Raw genomic sequence first — 19,666 nt, 5'->3', positions numbered from 1 at the left:
TATATATAATATAACATAACTGTGGAGTAAAATTTATATTAACCAAGTATTTTAGTTTATAATTTATTTGTTTATAGAGGAGGAGGTCAGTAGAAGATGAACGTATGATGAGGCAATATTTATCTGAAGGGGATCTCATTAGTGCTGAAGTGCAAAATGTTTTTTCTGAAGGTACCTTATCATTACACACGAGAAACTTAAAATATGGAAAGGTACTTATTATGTTTAATTTATCTTGAGTTGTTGAATTTGTACAATAGTGTAGCTTTGTATATTATCGGTATTGAGCGAAAGTGATGTTGCTACAATTTTTTTTATCCTGGGTTCTGTTATTCTTTTAATGCAGTCTTCTATTCTCTCACAATGCCAAAAAAGTCTGGACTGAATATGTGACATTACTAATTAATAGTACAAAATGATCAATAAACTTATTACATAATCAGAAATTAGTGGCTATTCTGCATCAGCAACCATATTTGGAACACAGTATTCTCAGAAAATTGTAGATCTCAGATAAATTTGCTGATACAGGAACTGTTGCACACAACCGTCTCGGAGCCCACCTTTTCTGAAAGTTTCATATTGGCTCTAGACCTCTTTGTGAGTGTAGACTAGGTGAGCAAAATACATTCTCCAAACATGCAAGCTTTTTTCCGAGCAAAGGAAACTGATGTGACCCTCTCCAACTGAGGTGCTGAGAAAGCTCTATGGAAACCTGGAGGACCTGGAGAACCATGTACTTCTTCATTTTAATCTCTGACCTGGCCATTTAAGGGAAGATGCAGAAGAAAGAGAAAAATAAACTATTTTTAAATGATGCAGTATTTTCAGTTAACCTTTGTTTTATTTTTTTTAGTTGGTAGTGCTACCATGTTATATTGAACGGTGGGTACATATGGTGTGGCTTTAGTTTTTCCTCTAGAACATTTGAAAAGCTCCCTCTAAAAAAAGTTTTAACTTAAGTAGGATTTTTGTGCAGTAAAATAATGCCAACCACCCATGTATCAATGAACTCTGAGCAAATCAGCCCATAAAGAGTAAACAGTACAATTTTGTGGGGAAAAAACTCAAACCGTGCAAAATTGTGGGAAAACCCCAAAACGTACTATTATTAATATAGAATAAATATTATTTGAATGTAATTATGTTATGTAAAAGTTTTCCGGAATTTGGAACTAGGTAACTAAAGATGCAATTGCATGAAAATGCGGCCTGTAGATATAACTTACATTACTTCAAACTTCTTATGGATAAGAAGAAAGCTTCTTACATTTTACCGAATTGACATATTTTCAGTTTTGGTACTCAGGAGCCTTCGTTAATGATTAAGGTCTGATTTGTTGCCATTTTTATTGCTAGCAACAGTGAGATTAGATCATAAAGAAGTATTTTATGGTTAAAAAATTGTTTCGTTAAATTTTGTGATTATAATATTTTTTTGAGACCTCTTTATTAGTAGTGATCAAACTGTTTTAGAAGTGTTGAAGGGGAAGTTGTGATAGTATTAAAAATATTTTAGTTTTATTACTTATATTTATTCTATTTGGATTTTATTGATAAAATTTTGAAATAATTTTTTCCTTGTTCATAATTGTATATTTTGTAAGTTTTAGGTGCAACATATGTTTATTATTTTGATATGTTCTTTTTCTTTTTATTTAATTTGTAGTACTCTTAAATGTTTTTTAATAATTTTTTTGTTGAGTGCTCTTTAATGGTTTTTTATTTGATTTTGCATAAATCTATTGTTGAAAACTTTAGATTAATATATAATTTTAGTATTCATTGTTTATATGAAATAGTTTAACCTATTTGTTCATTTTTCAGTTATCTCAAGGTGTACTTGTTACCGTACCTTCTCCTTTAATTAAGCGCTCTAAAACACACTTCCACACAATTTGTGGCATTAGTTTGATAATTGGTACAAATGGTTATATTTGGTTGTACCCTACTCCAAAGTCTACTGAAGAAGGTGCTGGAGGTTTTGCCAGAAACTTGGAATTGGTTTGTGTTTTAATTTTCAATTTCCTAACTTGTAATTTAACTTTTTAATTTCTCATTGGGGGTATAGTTTTTGGTTTTGGATAGCCTACCTGTTTTCTAAACTTATACAGTGGAACCTTAGTGTTACTAATCCCAATGGTTTTTGAAAAAAAAAAGGTTTTATAAAGGATTATATCATGGATTGTATAGAATTGAATCTAATTAAAATGGTTAATACGTATGGTATGAGAAATAATTAAATCATCTTAATTGAAATATGTACATAGAATTTACTGTCTTATTTTGTGTAATTAATCAGGATGACCTTGATTGGAGTGAAAGTACCAATAATTGTTTAAATAAAATTAATTCTATCTGAATTAAAATCTCAAAAAATTCTTTATTTTCTTAAAAGTCTTAATGTTTCAGCCAATTTAGCCATCCTCAAGGACGATCTTAAAAACCAATATAGACTATTCAAATAGAATAAACATTATTCATGTTCATATTTAAAAATATCTATCATAGAGATTACAAGTATTGTTATGATACTAAGGTGTAATAGAGTTAAATTGATTATATTTAAAAGTTTTTATATTAATGAAATAGTGACAAAGTAGGGTAATTTTGACTGAAACTAGTGAGCAGGGCTGAATAGCCTGCAAAAATTTTTTTAAATATTCTATGTGAGTGTATATTGGTTTTTAGATTGTCCTTGAGGATGGCCACATTAGCTGAAGTGTTGGACTTTTAAGAAAATAAAGAATGTTTTGAGACTTTAATTTCAATAAAATTGATTTTATTTAAACAATAATAACCAGTCTCAAGAAAGCAAAAAGATTGTATATAAACTAATAAATAATGTTTGTTTGAAAACTTTCTCCTTATCTTAAATATGCACTTAATATTTTTATATTGACAGCAATAATGATTATTACGATTTTTTATGAATAAAACTTAACAAGGAGATTAGATTAATTTATAAAATTTGAAATTAAAGAAAATGAGTACCGATGATGGGGGCGATTGCCCTGAAACTTTTTAATGGATAAATTAAAGAAAGTTATTATTTAAGAATTTTTCACTTCACCTTATTAGGTATTACATAATTCTTCCAGTCAAATTAACCTAAATTATTAAGTTGTGAGGTCAATAATAAAATCCTAGTGAAGTAATAACAGCCCATCTTAACATACCTATCTTCTCATAAAATCAACTTATAAATGTGCCCTGTTTCTCTTTGTCAGCTGTCACTACCATGCGAGTCATATAACATATTATTACTAACTAATCATATTATTAATAACATCAGCCATCATCGCAAACATTTCTAATTTAGTGGAAGATTGTTGATTGACCATGTGTATTAATGAATGGAATATGGTCCGGGTGCGGTCAAAATAACTCAAATAGTATACCCATATATTATTTGAGTTTTTTTGACTGCACCCGGACCATATTCCATTCATTTCTAATTTAGATTTCTTGGCCGAAATAACACACTGTTTCAGTCCAAAATGAATTTTGTCAGAAAATGAACATAGTACATTTTGATCAGAAGCTCCTCATTTTAATTTAATGCAATGGCTGGTTCAATGGGATTTAAAAAATTTATATATTGATGTTTGTTTCATTTAGGTTCCGCAGTAATAGGTTGTGCACCATGTTTCATTTTTATGAAGTAATTATTCTCATTGCATTTATCCATTTGGTAGACAAGTAATTTTCATGATGCATTGTTTGTACTCTTGTAAATAAATAATTATGTTATATATAAAAATTTAAATCTTGTTAATATATAATTATATATTTATGGTGGTTAGTCATGAATTATTTTGTTATATGCACACACAGTTGATGATTTGTATTTATCTGATTTCAGAGAGTTGAACCTCGAGAAAGGGAAGCTATTGCAAGAATGCAGTGCTGTATAAATGCTCTGGCTGAAAGTAGGATGATGGTTTATGATACAAGCCTGGTTGCAGCTTTTGAAGTAGCTAGCAAATTTAGTGTAAGTAAATTAATAATTCCAAGAGATATTGATGAAAATTATCATTTTCTTTGTTTACTGTGGAATAGTAACGAAAGAATGTCTATCTGTGCTTGTTACGTTTTTTAATCTCTCCCTATGGTTCAGTCCAATTTTTCCAAAAATTCATGAATAATTACAAAAATTAAGATGTCTTCACTTTTTTGTTATGTTGTCTGGTGTGGTATAATATTGAAAAATCCAAGTTATCTAATTCCTCTTATCACTTGATTAACCCATCACTCAATAAGTCCCTGGTCTGACACATAAATGGCAACATTATTGACAGACCCACATGATTTCTGGATAGTACTAACCTTCAAACAGTATCTTTCAAAATTTTATGGAATTCTGATCGTTAGTCGAGAGATTACTGTCGTTTTAATGACCCCAGTTTCATAATTTTCAAGACAATGGATAGAAACGAATTTTGTGTATAGATTAAACACTGTTTTTCGATAGAGAAAAATACTGTTGAAGCCAAACAGTGGCTTGGTAAGTATTAAGGGGACTCTGCACCAGAGAAATCAATTGATGACTGTATTATTTATTATAATAATTATATTATTATTGACTGGTATGCTGAATTTAAACACAGTTAACAAATAACAAAAATAGTTTTAAAAGACCATAAAATGAAGTTGTGTGAGATAGGTGACATCTTGAAGATATCAGAAGGTAGTGTCTTTACAATTTTACATGAAAATTTGGGCTGCTGACTAAACACTCCAAGTTGGTTGGCAAGATTATGGCATATGTATTTTGGGAGGGGCATGGAATTTTGTTTATCGACTATCTTGAGAAAGATAAAACTATTGATAGTGAATATTATATGGCGTTATTAGGTCGATTGAGTGTAGATCAATCAAGAAAAACGGCCCCACATACAAAAGAAAAAAAGTGCCTTAAAAATATATATATAATATAAGTTATATTAACCATGTAAGGCCCACCAGGCCGATCTGGTATAAAAATAAAATAAAAAAAAATTGAGTGATGTGATATTGCATCAGATAATTATTACATGAAATAAATCTTTGGCAACTAGGTCTGGTTTATAGATGTAGGTAAAGAGATCTGCTAGCTGTGACATCATACTGGTCTCAGTTGTTAAATAAGGCGTTCTTATCAGTTAGCCTGATATTTTGACCTAAATGCTTTGTAATACATGTGGATTGATAAAAATAAATTTAGATACATATTTACCATTGTGCGGTATCATTTATTTATAATGTTTATTCATTCAATAATATATATAATTAACAGAAGTCTGAAAATGTATCATATAATCTTAAATTGAATTAGAACAATTTACTTTTTCTTAAAACTTTGACTCTTAGACTATAGTACTTGGCCAAACCAATTTTATTTTACATTTCAGTGATTTACCCGTATTATAAATTTTATTATGTCATACTAATCATTTATTTGATCCTGAGCATTAATCAACTTAAAATTTTAACTTTTTTTTTTTTAGAAAAATCTTAAAATTAAAAGAGTTCTATTACACCTGTAAGTTTCATATTGGTCTTATAATCTGGATAATTTAAATTACTCTAAAAAGTCTGTATATTTTCTGTCAGACTGATACATTTGGAAAAAATAAGGAAAAGTAAAAAAAAAAAGCAGTTTTTTAAGATGGCAGTGGTAGGATTAATTAATAAACATGGATTTTTGTACATTAAACTAACCCAAACAACATATCAAGAACGTTAGGGGTCCAACTTCTGTTAACTATTCATACATGTTTAGAACAATGTGGTTGAACTATTGTATAACTTAAAAATTGAAAAAAAAAAAAATACTGTTGTATTAAAATGAGTTAAATTGTTTTCAACTGGGTTCAGATATATGTAATATGAACATCATGTTTCGTTCTGAGATTTGTTGATATTCATGTGTTTGATCTGATGAAATGAAGTTATCTGATAGATTTCATTATTTTTCAATGAAATTTACTGTATGATGTTTTAATGGGATTCTTGCATCACTACTTGCACTGATCAATAAAGTTAAGTATTTTGTTAAAGTAATAAATACTATATAATGAAGTTTAAGTTGAAATTTGAAAACTCTTTTCATTACATAATTTTAAATTGAATAAAAGGAACATTTTTAGAATACAAAACTAGGTTGAAACAATGTTTGTTTTTAAATTGACTATTATTTTCTTATGTTATAGGTAAAAGAATTATTAAAACCAGAAGTTAAATTGGAAATCGTTATGCTCACACAACATATGATGGGGTTAAATTGTTGAACAAGGCAGTGTTCAGGATGTGTACATATTTCTTATTTTAAATATTAATTGTACTTAAGATTTTATTTCATAAAAGTGGAACTTAATATTTTTGTAAAATAATTGTAAATATATGATATTTAGTCTTGTTTTTTTATTAAATTATTTTGTACTTTTATTAAGTTGTGCTTAGTAATGAACGATTTATTCTCCTTCACTCCTCCCTATCCATATTAAGTTTTTTAGTCTCTTCTAATTAAAATTATTAATTTTGTGTATTGTTATTGTGGGTACTGACACATTTTAAGGTCTATATGACCCTTGGTGAACAAGATTAGCCATCTTTCTCTCTGCTTGGTAGCCTCTGTCCAATTTCTAATGCTTATGACTTGGGTATCATTTATCTGACCAATGGTTTCAACTGTTACTTCCAGTTTAAAATAATGGTTTATTATTTAACTGCATTTAATTAATTATTGAAATAGCTGTTAAAAAAGTTAGAGACTGCTTACCAGCATAATAGCCAGTTCATTTTTAGGTTTAAACTTTTGGATATTCAGATAGAAAATGAAAAGCCAGAGACATAGTTTTATGTTTGATATTCATTACTGTAATAAAAGTTAAAAAGGAAATATTTTACTTTCACTTACCTATAAATATGAAATTTATGGTAAGGAGATATATTGCAATCATAAAAAAAATTGAATCTAGCTTCTCAATGGAAATCCCAGTTGTTTGGTCTTCTGAGTCCAAATAACTAAGTCTCGCAAAATGGTGTGTCTGTGTGAATGGAGGTGAACTAATTCCAAAATGAAAACTTGGAGGAAACTGAAATTACATATTTAAGGTGGAAATATATTTGGGATGTTACAGCAATAATTTTGTTCAAATTGACTTATCAGAAGTGCCTCTTTTTATCTTAGATTTTTCCAAAAGCGGCTCTAACAATTTTTATTAACCTTATCATACTAATCTTGAATAAAATGGTCTTTAATATCAGCTTGGTTTAATCCTCATTCAAAAAGTTTGACAGCTCTTAATTGCTGAATTTTCAAAACATTATCTCTAGAGTAGCTTAAATTTTGTTTTCTTGAAATAGTTATTAATTTTTCATTGTTAGCAGTAATACTTACGGAATTATATAACATGAAAGAATTTGGCAATAAACTAAAGGATAAAATAAATGTTTTCGTGTTTCCATAATCATGACAATTGTCAGAACTTACACTGGTCTAAAAATAGAACTTTGGATTATTAACAGACCATACTAAATAATTTAAAGTCTTATGGGTTGTTTACGAAATCTGATGCTTGTATATTTTAACTCATACGGTTTTTATTAGAAAAACCATAAAGTATGCCTTTCACTAAAGGAGTATGTTGTGGTTTCAGGTGAATTTTTGTAGTTCGTAATATCACGTAGGGAATGATCTCTATCAGATTATAAAGGTTGTTTACCAAAGGAGTGGCTATTAAGAATGTTATTTTTTCATAAATTTTGTCTAATTTCTGATAGAGTGCTAGGGACTCTATTTTCCAAATCACTTCGTAAATCTTGTCTGTGGATTCACAAATAGAAGATCATGATCTACAAGTATTTTACAAATAATATGACATTTGAACCTATGACATGATCATTATCTTCGTTGTTCAAAATTTATATTACAAAAGTAAACATTTTCAAATCTTAAAAAAACCAATTTAAAAATGAAATTTATTTGATGAGGTGTAAAAAATTTACAATTTAAAAATACAGATGGACGTCTGTGCTTGTCATGTGTTAGGTTCCTTTTTTGGAAAGTAAGTTTAAATCATATGAATTTGATTGATTTTGGGAAATAAATTACTCATATTGTACTTATGAATTACATGAGATTATTTCATTCTTTAATTTTTAAAATATATTTTTTTAACAAATACAAATTGATTCTTTTTGAGATATTCCAACTTTTAATAATAAAATGTAACTGCATAATTTGTAAAGTGTAAACTTTTTATTGGTGACTGTTATTCAAAATTAACTGTAGCAGTTAGAACTGCTTATTAAAATTAACAGTATTCTACATCTTTACGGAATTATGCTATGGCTACTCATTTGTTATTAATTTACTTTAGTAGTTCTGTTATGGGTGAAGTATATAGAGGATAGATAGTTTTTTTTTTCAAAGTAATATAATATCTATAAATGCAAGTTATTTCAGTAATAATCTTAACAAAATTTAGCCCAGTCAAATTATTTGTTTGCAATATTATTTATCAACTTAAATTCAAAATGCATTTTCTTGATCTTTATATCCTACTAAGATGTGAGACTCAATATAGTTATTCTTCAAATTTTGGTTTGAAGATGTATTGTCTGTTAAGGTAAAAAAGAAATTTTCAGGAATTAATTGTTATTCCCTATTTTTGAGTACCTCTTATTCTCCTATATTAACCAATTTTAGTTTTTAATGATAATTTATTGATGGTGGTGGTTATTTCAGTTTTAAAGAATATGAAGAGTTCCAAGAAAAAGATTTCCATGGTGAAATTATACATAATTAAAGACCAATACAGTTTATGATTATAATTAGAGTAAATTTATAACTGTCCTAACTTATATATATTTTTTTGTTGATAAACTGTATAATTATTGAGTTTGTTTTACTTATTCATAAGTTTTTGGCACCTCATTTCAAAAAGCATACAATCTATACTTTTAGGAGAATAAGCTGTATTATGAACTCTAGGAGCCAGAAGTTTATTGGGTTTTTATTATAATTATAAATTAAAAATTCAATAAATACATTTTTGTTGGTGGAAAGTGGGTAGAAATAAACATAAAACTAAGTTTCAAATCATTTATTTTCTAGAGGAGCATTATAAATAAGGGGTTTCTTATCATTACTGTTCACTCGTTATTTTAAATTAAAAATACAAAAAATATTTACATAATCTTGCATGCTTTACAAACTGAGGCATATACAGAAACTCCTACTCTCCGAAAATATACTGCATGGTAAAGGGATTTAACAATTTTACTAAATGAGGACAGGGTGAGGTTAATTGAAGGGACTAGATTTTTGGATCAATCGGATCGGAGCAGATAGCTGTAAATGCATGTAGGATCCCCTTCACCAGTCCCGCTGCGGTGCCAATTAATGTTTCTAGACACCGTTGGGAACACCCGTATGTGAACCTAGAGCTTTTTTTCTCTTCATTTAGTCTTAAATATTAATTAGAAAATTATTATTTACAGTCATTTATCCCTAATTGTATCAACCACACATATTTTTTTAATGAATTAGGGGTTAACATTTGGTGAGAAATAGAAGGATATATTTCATTAACACTTCTGAAAAATAATAAATAAAAAACAAAGTCGAGAGAACAGCAACAAAGATATACAAATAGCTGTAGGACATCACATGGGCTGCTTATCAAGTTTAATTGTTAACAAACATTCTTGAAATATTTCTCTCTTTTTTGCCCATGGCACACAACCATTTCTGTCATTTTTTCCTAAGATATTTCTCGACAAAACACATTTTATAAAAATAACTTTGTCACTTAGAAATAGAACACTTAATAATTACAATTAGTTTTCATTATTTTTACAATGAAGAGGAAACACTTGAAATAAATAATGTTTTAGTACATTCAGAAGTATAAATAAGAAAGCTAAAACTAACAAGGTGGGTTAAGTGTCGCATCTTCATTGCAAAAATTAATTCATCTTTACATTTGTTGTAAAGCTTATTTTCAGTTTACAACTTGAGATGTAATCCAAGTTTGTCATTAAGGTCAGGCACCAGTGCATTACGATTAGGCTAGCATTTTTCTAGGTGTCATCCATTTCTTCATGTAGTAACTGAAAATTGTTGCAACGTATATTAGGACCAGTAATGCACAAGTGACGCCGAGGGCAAAGATGGATGTCTTTGTTGGACAAGGTTCTACAATAGTCACAGTTTTATCTGAAACGGAAAAAGTATTGAATTAAAAATATGACATTTATTCATACTTTTCATTTTTCTTTAAGGCAAAGAGAGTGTATTGAAATTAGTCTTATAATTGAGATTTTATTTATCTATGATGAATTACCTTTTCCAAATTCAGAGAACAGAGCTTCATTATTTTTCAGATATTGTGATTGTTTTTCATCACCAAAATCCAATACAAGTATTTCTTGGCTTAAGGTCATGTCCTCCTCCAAATTATCTGTTTCATTTGAAGGAGCCAACGATCTCTTCCGCCTTCCCCACGACTCTACTGATTCTCTTCCCCATTCACAAACAGCCTAGAATAATGGTTTTTGTCAATTTCATAAAATATATAGATTCTGAATGCATAGAGTTTTATAATTATTAGTGTTAAGATTCAATCATGAGAAAAAGAAAAGGCGAATAGTAATGTACTCACAGGTTCGCAAGGACCCAAGCAGTATTTGACATTACATTGAAAAATCACACCATATGATTCGGTGAATCTAAATGCCTCATAAACAGTTTGTAGTGCATTGCCATCTGGAGTAAATCCTGGGAAGATATTGGGATCAACAGGACATCTGAAAGTTATTGTTAATTGTTAGGAAAAAGTTTTATAGACTATAGCTAACATATAAAGACTAATGATACTATAAATTACTACATAATTTTTTATATATGATCAACTTAATTCAAGTTATTTATTTTATTTAAACAAACTAATGTTTTTTCCTTGGTTAATCTTAGTAGTTTGTTGGAATAAAAAACATTGCTACAATATCAAATTCTTAAATTAAATAACTCTCTTTTAATATAATTTCTATCTTAATTAAATGTACATTATTCATCAGTTGGGTAATGTATGTAAAAAAAAGGGATAAATTATTCCTACCCTTCATCGTCAATAATGTGGAAAGTGCTCTTGGAATCTTTAGCCATAGCAACACAGCTTCTTGCAAAGATGCCATAAGGTGCTGAAATTAAAGAAATATAAAAAATTCAATTAATATATAAACCAACCCACATAGTTATGTTGTAAATAATTTAAATACTGCTTACTGTCTTCGGGTATTTCAATTCGGAATGTAAGCTTGTCTCCAATTTTAACAGTTTCAACCTCCCTTGTTCTAGTATCGAGTATCCTAATCCTTGGAGCTGGTGCTTCTGGGGCAGAAGTGATGCTGATCATTTCTGGATCCCTGAAATTATTTTTACGTAATTAGAAACATCAATTTAAAGTAAATAATCTGTCAATTATTGTAATGATAAATGGCATACCTAATAGGCATCATTCCAAAAGTAATGTTCTTTGATGACATGTCATATGTACATTTAACTTTGTATATTTTATCAGCCTTTGTCATTACTACACTGTGGTGTTGTAAAACTACCGTGTTGGTATATACACCAGTCTGAAAAGATTATGATATGAAATCAATTTTACATCTTTAGTTTGTTTATGGAATTAAATTATTTTTATTGTGTGATATAGAAAGTTTATAAGTGAGATAAAAGTTTTTATCTTCTTTTTGAACAGACTTTTTAAGTTTAACTTATTACAAATTTACTCATAAAAACATTCTAAAACAACAAAGTGAGCATTTAATTATAGTTTTAACTAATCTTATTAAAAAAAAGGTCCTATTTTCGTTGGATTATACATAAAACAAACTAATACCTAAAAAGTACATTGTTTGGTTATAAAATTTAATGATATTTGAAATTTTTTTTATAGTGAGAATTAATAACAAATCAAATAAAATAGTTAGTGAATATGATTCATACCACAGACTGGGTATTGCAGTCTTGTCCGCTCATTGTGAGGTCCAGCCTGAAGAGATCACTGTTTATTACATCAATATTACATGTTTCGGATCTTCCGAGTGCATAAATTCTACCATTGAATGGTTTGTTTGTTCTCACTTGAACTGCGATTCTTGTGTCCTTGCAATTGACAGATACTGAAGAAAAAAAAAACAATATTAAATTTTTGAATGATATAAGCTTTAGAAAAAAGCATAACATATAAGTGTAAATAGCCTCTTGATTTGGTAGAGGTCACTTCTGAACTATTATATTTGTATTAATAAAAATTTAAAAATTGTTTTATATAGAATCATAATTTATTTGTGATGATTTTAGTGTCTATATACTCAAATAAATTCATTGACTTTTAACTACTTTTCATTACTAAAGTATTGTTTCAATATTTAAAATATAATTGAATTTTTTTCTTGGTAAAATAATAAAATTCTTACCATCATAGCAATATCCCTTGTTGTCACAGTTTACATCAGACCTGGTAAGATTGTTAATTGAAGGATCATCAGTTGTATCGAAAACTACAGGGAGGGTTGAATCATGTGGAAGTCCTGTTGCCTCTGAGGAATTAAAATTTTCAATTTATTACTAATTCACTATTTAATATAAAAATTAATAAAGCAAATAAATGTTTTACTTTCACAAAAGTCTTCATAATAGAGCCCAACTCGTTGACCATCATCGATAAGTGGTCTCTCAGCATTCAGATATGTGTTAGGACCATCGGGTAGAGTCTTATGGTCTAGGTGGTAAAGATGGCAGTTATATGAAGTGCCGATTGGAGGTCCTTTGTAGAGGAATGAACGGCACAGGAATTCATTTTCTATTTCACAAGCCAGCTTGCAAGCAGCTTCACTTGTAACCTGTTGTATTAATTTTCAATTACAATATATTATTTCAATTTGTTGTGAGCATCCAAATAAAATAATAATGTACAGACCTGCAGATCTTTGTCAACATAATAATGGAGAGAAACATACTGGGAGACTTTATCATCAGCTACGCCAATTCTAGGGGGTTGAAAGATTTTGTTACCTTTGCAAGCTTGATTTGCTGAAATAATGATTTTTGTTGTAAATAGAGAAATATTTCTTTTATTATAAGCAACTCTCAATTTAATTTATCCATAACAACTACCTTTCAAACACAAATTTTCAAAGTAATCAACTCCTTGAGCATCAATAAACTGAACATACTGTCCAGTAGTGCGCCTGTCGGAATCACTCAAATGGCACTGTAGTGTGACATAGTTATATTCAACTGACCGACATGTGAACCTGTGCTGTAATGCAGAATTCTTTATTAGAATTAAATATCCAATTTAAGAATAAACTATCCTTAACTTATCAAAATTGTATGTTTTGTTATAATAATTTTTTAAAAAAATGACATTTTGCCACATTTGAACAAATCATGAGTATTAATAGAACAAACCTCATTAAGACATGCAGCTAAACAGGCTTCTTTAGTTGAAGTGTAGATTAAAGCATTATCAAGACCTCTGATCATTTTGTTAGGAACTCGTTCGAAGGACCAAGGCCTCAAGCACACATTGTCTGAAATAACCACAATTTCATTGTAATACCACTTAAAATTTCAACTATTTGTATTCCATTATGAGATTCATCACTAATGACTACCTGATCGAATCTGAAGTTTGACCATATAATACAAATTGACAGAGCGCTGTGGAGTTGCAGCAGGATTCGTAGCTGTAGTTTCATTTTGAAGTTGACAAACCGTTTCTTGAACTGGTGTAAGAGGATTCAAAACAAAACTGAAACAAAATTTTTTTCTAAAACTTTTGCCTATTTAACTAAATAAATGTTGATATTAATATATTTTGTTTAACGCATTGCCAATTTTTAGTTAAACTGAAGGATGCAATCAAATGTATTTTGTATCAAAATGACTTTTTCTTTATGAATTGAAATTGAAAAATGAGATTTAATCTGGGACTTTGTCTCTAAAGAATAAAACAATGAGTATAAATGATTTCTTAGTTCAGCAACTAAACAATTTTAGTTTAAGTAATCAGTATGTTAATATGTACATTTCACTTCTCATCACAAGATTGGGATTTAAGGAAGTGATTAATGGTTTTACTCTATAATTACACATTTAACAAACCAACACATCGTGTATTACAGTTATAAGAATTTACACAAGTATTTTTCCAAACAATGAATAGCAACCAACAAAATTATATTAAATGGGTTTATTGAAAATTACATACTATTATTGATAGTGATTACAGCCAGTGTTCAAAACCATCTACATTGTATGTATTTGATTAAATTGACTGAGGGATATGAAGTTTTTATAGTGCAGTTAAATGTGATAACTGTTGGTATAATAATAATATTCTCAAATAAACAAAATCTTTTTATGTATAACATTAAGTGGAATAAAACGAAAATCATTTGGTAGATTTCTACTATCAGATACCTATAAATGTTCAATGATAGCAGCATTACATATTCAGAGTTATTTTTATAGAGGAATCAGAAAATTTATGAAGTTACAAAGTAGTTTTAAATGCAGTATTGAGCCATCTGTTATCTGACTTCTTGAGCCAATTTAGCTGGCAATAGTATTGTTTGAGCGCAGTTTTGGATCAAATATTATTTACTAGCTATTAAATAATTAGTTTATATATTTACAAAAAAAAAAATAATAATAAGATATTGTTAATAATTAAACTTAACTTGCTCTGGGAAAAAAGTATTCGATTTTTAATATCGCTTGTTATGTATTTAAAGTAAATTTATTAGTTTATAATGAATTGCATTATTAGTTTCCCTTTAATTATATAGTTTAATGATTTATTTTATGAGAAATCATTTATAAAATAAATAAAATGAGATAAAGAATCTTCTAAATTTTGAGGTTCGTAGGTTGGCTTCAGTGTTTTTTCAGTTTTGATCTGTGAAAAAAATCGGGTTCGATTCGGTAATATGCTTTGTGGATATTCTTTACTCATTTCTTTGACATCTTGGGTAAGTTCTGTCAATGTTTTATTCCCATAGTTCGAGTTTATAAATATCGTAATTTACTAACTGAAATTAACGTTCTCATTAAGGTGACATCAATCTCCGTCACATCGTTTGAACAGATGTGGAGATAACATTTTTTTTACATACTTCAAATGACTTTATATTGTTATTATATTAAGTTGAATAGAATAATTGAAAATCTACAATCAATTTAATGCTGTTGATTTTATTATATTTATTGATTATACTACCAAATAACATACTTATTTATGTTTGATATTCGGTGAACCGATTGCTTCTAGCCTCCTTATTAATAGGATATTTATATTAAAGATTTGAAATTAAAAAAATAGTTCCTGGGTTTGAGCAAGAACTGTTTTAAGTTATTTAACGATATGCACTGGGTATCGTTCAAGGACACGCTGTGGAATTATTCTGAACTAGTTGCTTGTAAGTTCAGGATTCGTTGCTGGAACAAAACTTATGTTCGTTCAACCTTACGTAAAATACTGATGTACGGTTATTCTTTTTAATAAAAACGTATTAAACGTTACGTTAGCAGCATTCTAGGTATCGCTCACTAATTTTATTATTTAAAACAATTATTTAAAAGAGGACAGCTTCTTAATAATAATAACCCCAGAGGGTCCAATGGGTATTTGAGGCCAAGCAAATAGTTATTGGTTTATTTCATTGTTTAAAAGGAAATTTAAAAACCAACGATAGCTATACGAACAAAGCAGTCTGATAAATAAGAAAATTAGTACATTTATCTTTTTTTTGCCAATGAGTATGAACCCTGATGAGAAAATCTAGTACTCACAGCAATAGAGAAAACAATCCTACTTTCTTTCGAGTCATGATATGTCTGATGTGAGAGAGTACACTGGTGGTTTTAAGACAAGGCGCTCAAATACCACCAATGTACCAACCACTCCTGCAAATACTCAACTCCACTATATACGTTTAATAATTCATACTTATCCCGATTTTGTTCATTTTGCCTCATTTAAAATTTTGCTTTCTGTTATTCTGGTATACAAACTATATCATTATAATAAGAAAAAAATATATTTTGACAGAGGAGATCGTAATTTACCTGAACTATGTTTCAATTTAATTTCTTGATATTATTTGATTTTTTGATATCGTGCCCGCAAAAGTGGACAGGACAGGATTCCTTTTTAGTTTATTTATACAATAAGATAAGACGAAATAATGCCCACAATCATCTGCCAGGTAGTGCCACCTTGGTTACCAGAAGAACCTGCCGAGGGGCCAAGCTGATTCCTCAAAGGCTGATAGTGCCCATTGGCCCGTATCCAAAGGTTCTTCTGTTGTCGGTAATTTACTTTTTTCTCAAGCCACTCATCAACCAGTTTAATGATCCCTGTGGCAAAACATCCAGCGTTCCTACCTGCTCTTTGCCCATTTTTTAAAATCTTGACTTTACTTCCTTAATCGCGGGGTTGACTTCCTCATAGCGGTTTAGAGGGTCGGATAATTGCAACTATTGTAATAATTTCTTTATCATCATTATCAGAGCAATACTAAACATTATATAGATAATGATGATTTTTTTCTTTTATTGATGGAATTCATACAGAATATCATTAAATGATCAGTGTTGTATGTACATACATATTGTATCCGTTGTTTTTATTATTTAACATTATCGTTTCTGGGAATATAAAAAAAAAAAAATAAATAAATAAACAGTCTATTGAAGAATACCTATACGATGCTGCCTGGCAGTCTGGCTCCTCTCTGCACCAACCTTGACATTCATATAGTGAGAGGTTCTTGATGGTGTAGTAAGTGTTTCCTCGGTAGTCGAGTTCCGTCAACTTCTCGAACGCCACTCGTCCTGGAACAGGCAAAATATCAAATATTATATCTATAATATATAAATAGGTATACCGCTTGTAAATATCTAATATATTTTTTCTTGATACTCTATACTGCATTCATATTTATTGCTGATATAACATATATTCAAGAGCATATCCAGAATCAAAACTAGGGGAGAGGGGATGGAAGAATTGAAAGGGCGAATGAAACTAAAATTTTAAGAAAATTATATATAATTTTACAGTGCTTTATTAGCTATTACAATTAGTATTTGTTTGAAACATTTTTTTTTATTAAATTAATAATTATTGGTCACTTCTAGGGGGTGAAGGCAGCTAACCTCCCCTTTTGATATAAAACTCCTCATATTTTTCTTGTGAAATAAGTTAAACGTTGTAAATTTTTCATAAAAATAAAACGGACAAAATTAACTTTAATTTCAATATAACCTTAAAATCGTTAGGAAGTAAGAACATAAAGCTAAAATAAAATAATCCATATTTAAAAAGATTATAATTTTCCCTATAAATAATAGGGTAACACTTTTATTTATTTTATGAAATAAATGCCAATATAAATTCCCTTAAAACATTCAGTATATAATTATTTTTTAAATGTTTAAAAATAAAATAGTAATTGAGGCTCTTGTTCCTAAAATGGTAACTGAAAAAACTTATAAATTATATTTTGGTTCATGACGTTTGGTAATAGAATTTTCAATTTAATTAAGTACTCAGTCAAAAGTATTTTTAACCAATTTTAATATCCTCATTTAATTTAGAGAAAGTGAAAGAATTGAGTTTTATTCATTCGACAACCTGTGCACGTAAATTTGACCTGACACTTCCAATTTAGATCACCCATTGTAGCTCATGTTGTGAACACAAAGCCACCACTTAAGTGGAAAATAACGACATAAATTGTGCTGTAGTTGGTTTTTTTTTTTTCCTGCTTATAAATCACGCGTTGTAAACAAAGAAAAAAACATTGAGGTCATATAAGAACCAGACAATAGGCAATTGTTTCCGATTTGATATAGCAACTTCAACTTTGATATAGTCTTCAATTTCTAAGTATGCCTTTTCTCTCTATGATTTTTCTTTAAAAGGAACATTAACTAATCATTACCTTTAATAGTTTATAGCTATTTCATGGGTAGCTTAATAATAAGAAATATACTATAAATTGGAAATTGGATACTCTGTATCGAGTTATATTAAATAAGAATGGTTTTATAAAAAACAATTAAATTAATCTACATAGTTTTATAAGTACTCAATACTGTTTTAAGGTTTTGCTAACTAATTACCTTTAGTTATTTCTAACTTATAAGTGAGGATAAAAATAACATGGATAAAAAAACAGGTTCCTTCTTTAATAGAACAACTAAATGAACACTAAGACATAGATTGGCCTCAATGGCTATGGGTTACTCATCCAAAGTTTTCATTTTATTGCTAATATTATCTGCCTACTAATTCATCCTTGACATTAGTTTGGAGATGTGTATTATTTTTCAACTGTTATCTTCGAATAATTTCATGAAATTATCAAATATTCTTTTGTTTAAAAATTAATTTTTCTTCAAGAAAAGGGAAAATGACTTAGAGTATATTATTAAATCATTAAATATTAATTTAATCATGGAAGTTCTAGTTGTCTCATTACTTATAATAACAAAACATAAATTTGTTTTTGGGGAAATGGTATAATTTTTTATCAAATAACTCCTGATTTTGGTTTTAATCATCCCCTTCCACTCTCTCTCTCTCTTTTTCTATTCCTTTCCTCAACCCTTCTCAACGTAATATTTATTTAACCTTAAAATTATCATTTATTAATGCCGCCTCAATTTTTTAGGTAATTGATACAATTATTAAAGCTTTAATAATTAATTATCTATCGATATAACCTAAAAATGCAAACGGGACAGGGTTTATACACTGCCCGCATTGTCATGAGACATGCAGGCGGGTTTTATTACATATACATTTAATTTTTATTACATTGACGGTTTATGACATCGAAAATCAACTTTTCTAACCTCTGATCGGAATAATTAGTATTACCAATCTTTATTGTTAGCTTAATTGGGAACTAAATTTTCTGTTAATGTCTAATAACAAGCTGAATATTACTTCTTTGTTGACCATGAAAGTATCCTGACAAATAATAAAATTTATATTTCATTTAAAATTTAATGAAGGTAAGAGAGTTGAGATTTGTAGGACATGTCGGAAGAGTAGACAATAGTGAAATACCAAATAAATTGGCTAGATCGAGGTGCTTCATCGAACGAGAAGACTAAGGAGTATCAACCTCAGCTGGCTTTACAGTATCGGCACATATGTAAGAAACTTACTAAATAAAGGTGATTGGGTTGCTGTTGTACTCGATAACGGAAGCTTTAGGAGGCCTTGATTCACTGATGGATTGTTACGCCATATATGTATTTATGAATAAAAAGTAATATAAAAGAGTTTATCTTGTAAATAAAAATATAATAACTTCAATCTGCTGAGTAACAGGCTTTCATTATTATTTTGGATCATACAATGAAAACAACAAATTATTCGGCTATATAACACAATTCTATGAAGAAAATAACAATTTTCATTTCTCTAGCTAAAATCGCTGGTGCCTATTTAAATATTGGCCATTTGCTCAAATTGAACAGCTAGGATAAGGCACATAGGAAGAGGCCGTGGCCTGAGGAAATATCTCTCCTTTGTGATTCTCCTGGCTTGGGACCGTCATCTTTTATCCTCATTTTTATCGATCA

General features: G+C 29.0%; 2 protein-coding genes across 2 annotated transcripts in view; one reads left to right on the top strand and one right to left on the bottom strand.

Moving 5' to 3' along the window:
- The window catches only part of Rrp4 (exosome complex component Rrp4), a 7,643-nt gene extending 1,230 nt beyond the window's left edge, over window positions 1–6,413 (top strand). The window contains exons 3-6 of the mRNA XM_014436827.3: window positions 78–212; window positions 1,828–2,004; window positions 3,866–3,994; window positions 6,195–6,413. Of these exons, the coding sequence (XP_014292313.1) occupies window positions 78–212; window positions 1,828–2,004; window positions 3,866–3,994; window positions 6,195–6,272 (519 nt within the window). The 3' untranslated portion in view covers window positions 6,273–6,413. The remainder of the gene's footprint in view (window positions 1–77; window positions 213–1,827; window positions 2,005–3,865; window positions 3,995–6,194) is intronic.
- Window positions 6,414–9,077: 2,664 nt separating this feature from the next.
- tyn (trynity) overlaps window positions 9,078–19,666 on the bottom strand; it is an 85,181-nt gene continuing 74,592 nt past the window's right edge. Inside the window, exons 3-16 of the mRNA XM_014437167.2 lie at window positions 16,768–16,900; window positions 13,678–13,814; window positions 13,472–13,593; window positions 13,175–13,319; window positions 12,978–13,090; window positions 12,675–12,900; window positions 12,475–12,597; window positions 12,002–12,177; window positions 11,495–11,628; window positions 11,276–11,415; window positions 11,109–11,190; window positions 10,653–10,797; window positions 10,335–10,530; window positions 9,078–10,207 (exon numbers count right to left, since the gene is read on the bottom strand). Of these exons, the coding sequence (XP_014292653.1) occupies window positions 10,056–10,207; window positions 10,335–10,530; window positions 10,653–10,797; window positions 11,109–11,190; window positions 11,276–11,415; window positions 11,495–11,628; window positions 12,002–12,177; window positions 12,475–12,597; window positions 12,675–12,900; window positions 12,978–13,090; window positions 13,175–13,319; window positions 13,472–13,593; window positions 13,678–13,814; window positions 16,768–16,900 (2,024 nt within the window). The 3' untranslated portion in view covers window positions 9,078–10,055. The remainder of the gene's footprint in view (window positions 10,208–10,334; window positions 10,531–10,652; window positions 10,798–11,108; window positions 11,191–11,275; window positions 11,416–11,494; window positions 11,629–12,001; window positions 12,178–12,474; window positions 12,598–12,674; window positions 12,901–12,977; window positions 13,091–13,174; window positions 13,320–13,471; window positions 13,594–13,677; window positions 13,815–16,767; window positions 16,901–19,666) is intronic.

The sequence above is a fragment of the Halyomorpha halys genome, unplaced genomic scaffold (genome assembly GCF_000696795.3).
Source record: "Halyomorpha halys isolate HHAL.00 unplaced genomic scaffold, Hhal_1.1 Scaffold51.1, whole genome shotgun sequence".
Taxonomy (NCBI): domain Eukaryota; kingdom Metazoa; phylum Arthropoda; class Insecta; order Hemiptera; family Pentatomidae; genus Halyomorpha; species Halyomorpha halys.
This window is presented reverse-complemented; position numbering and strand designations above follow the sequence as displayed.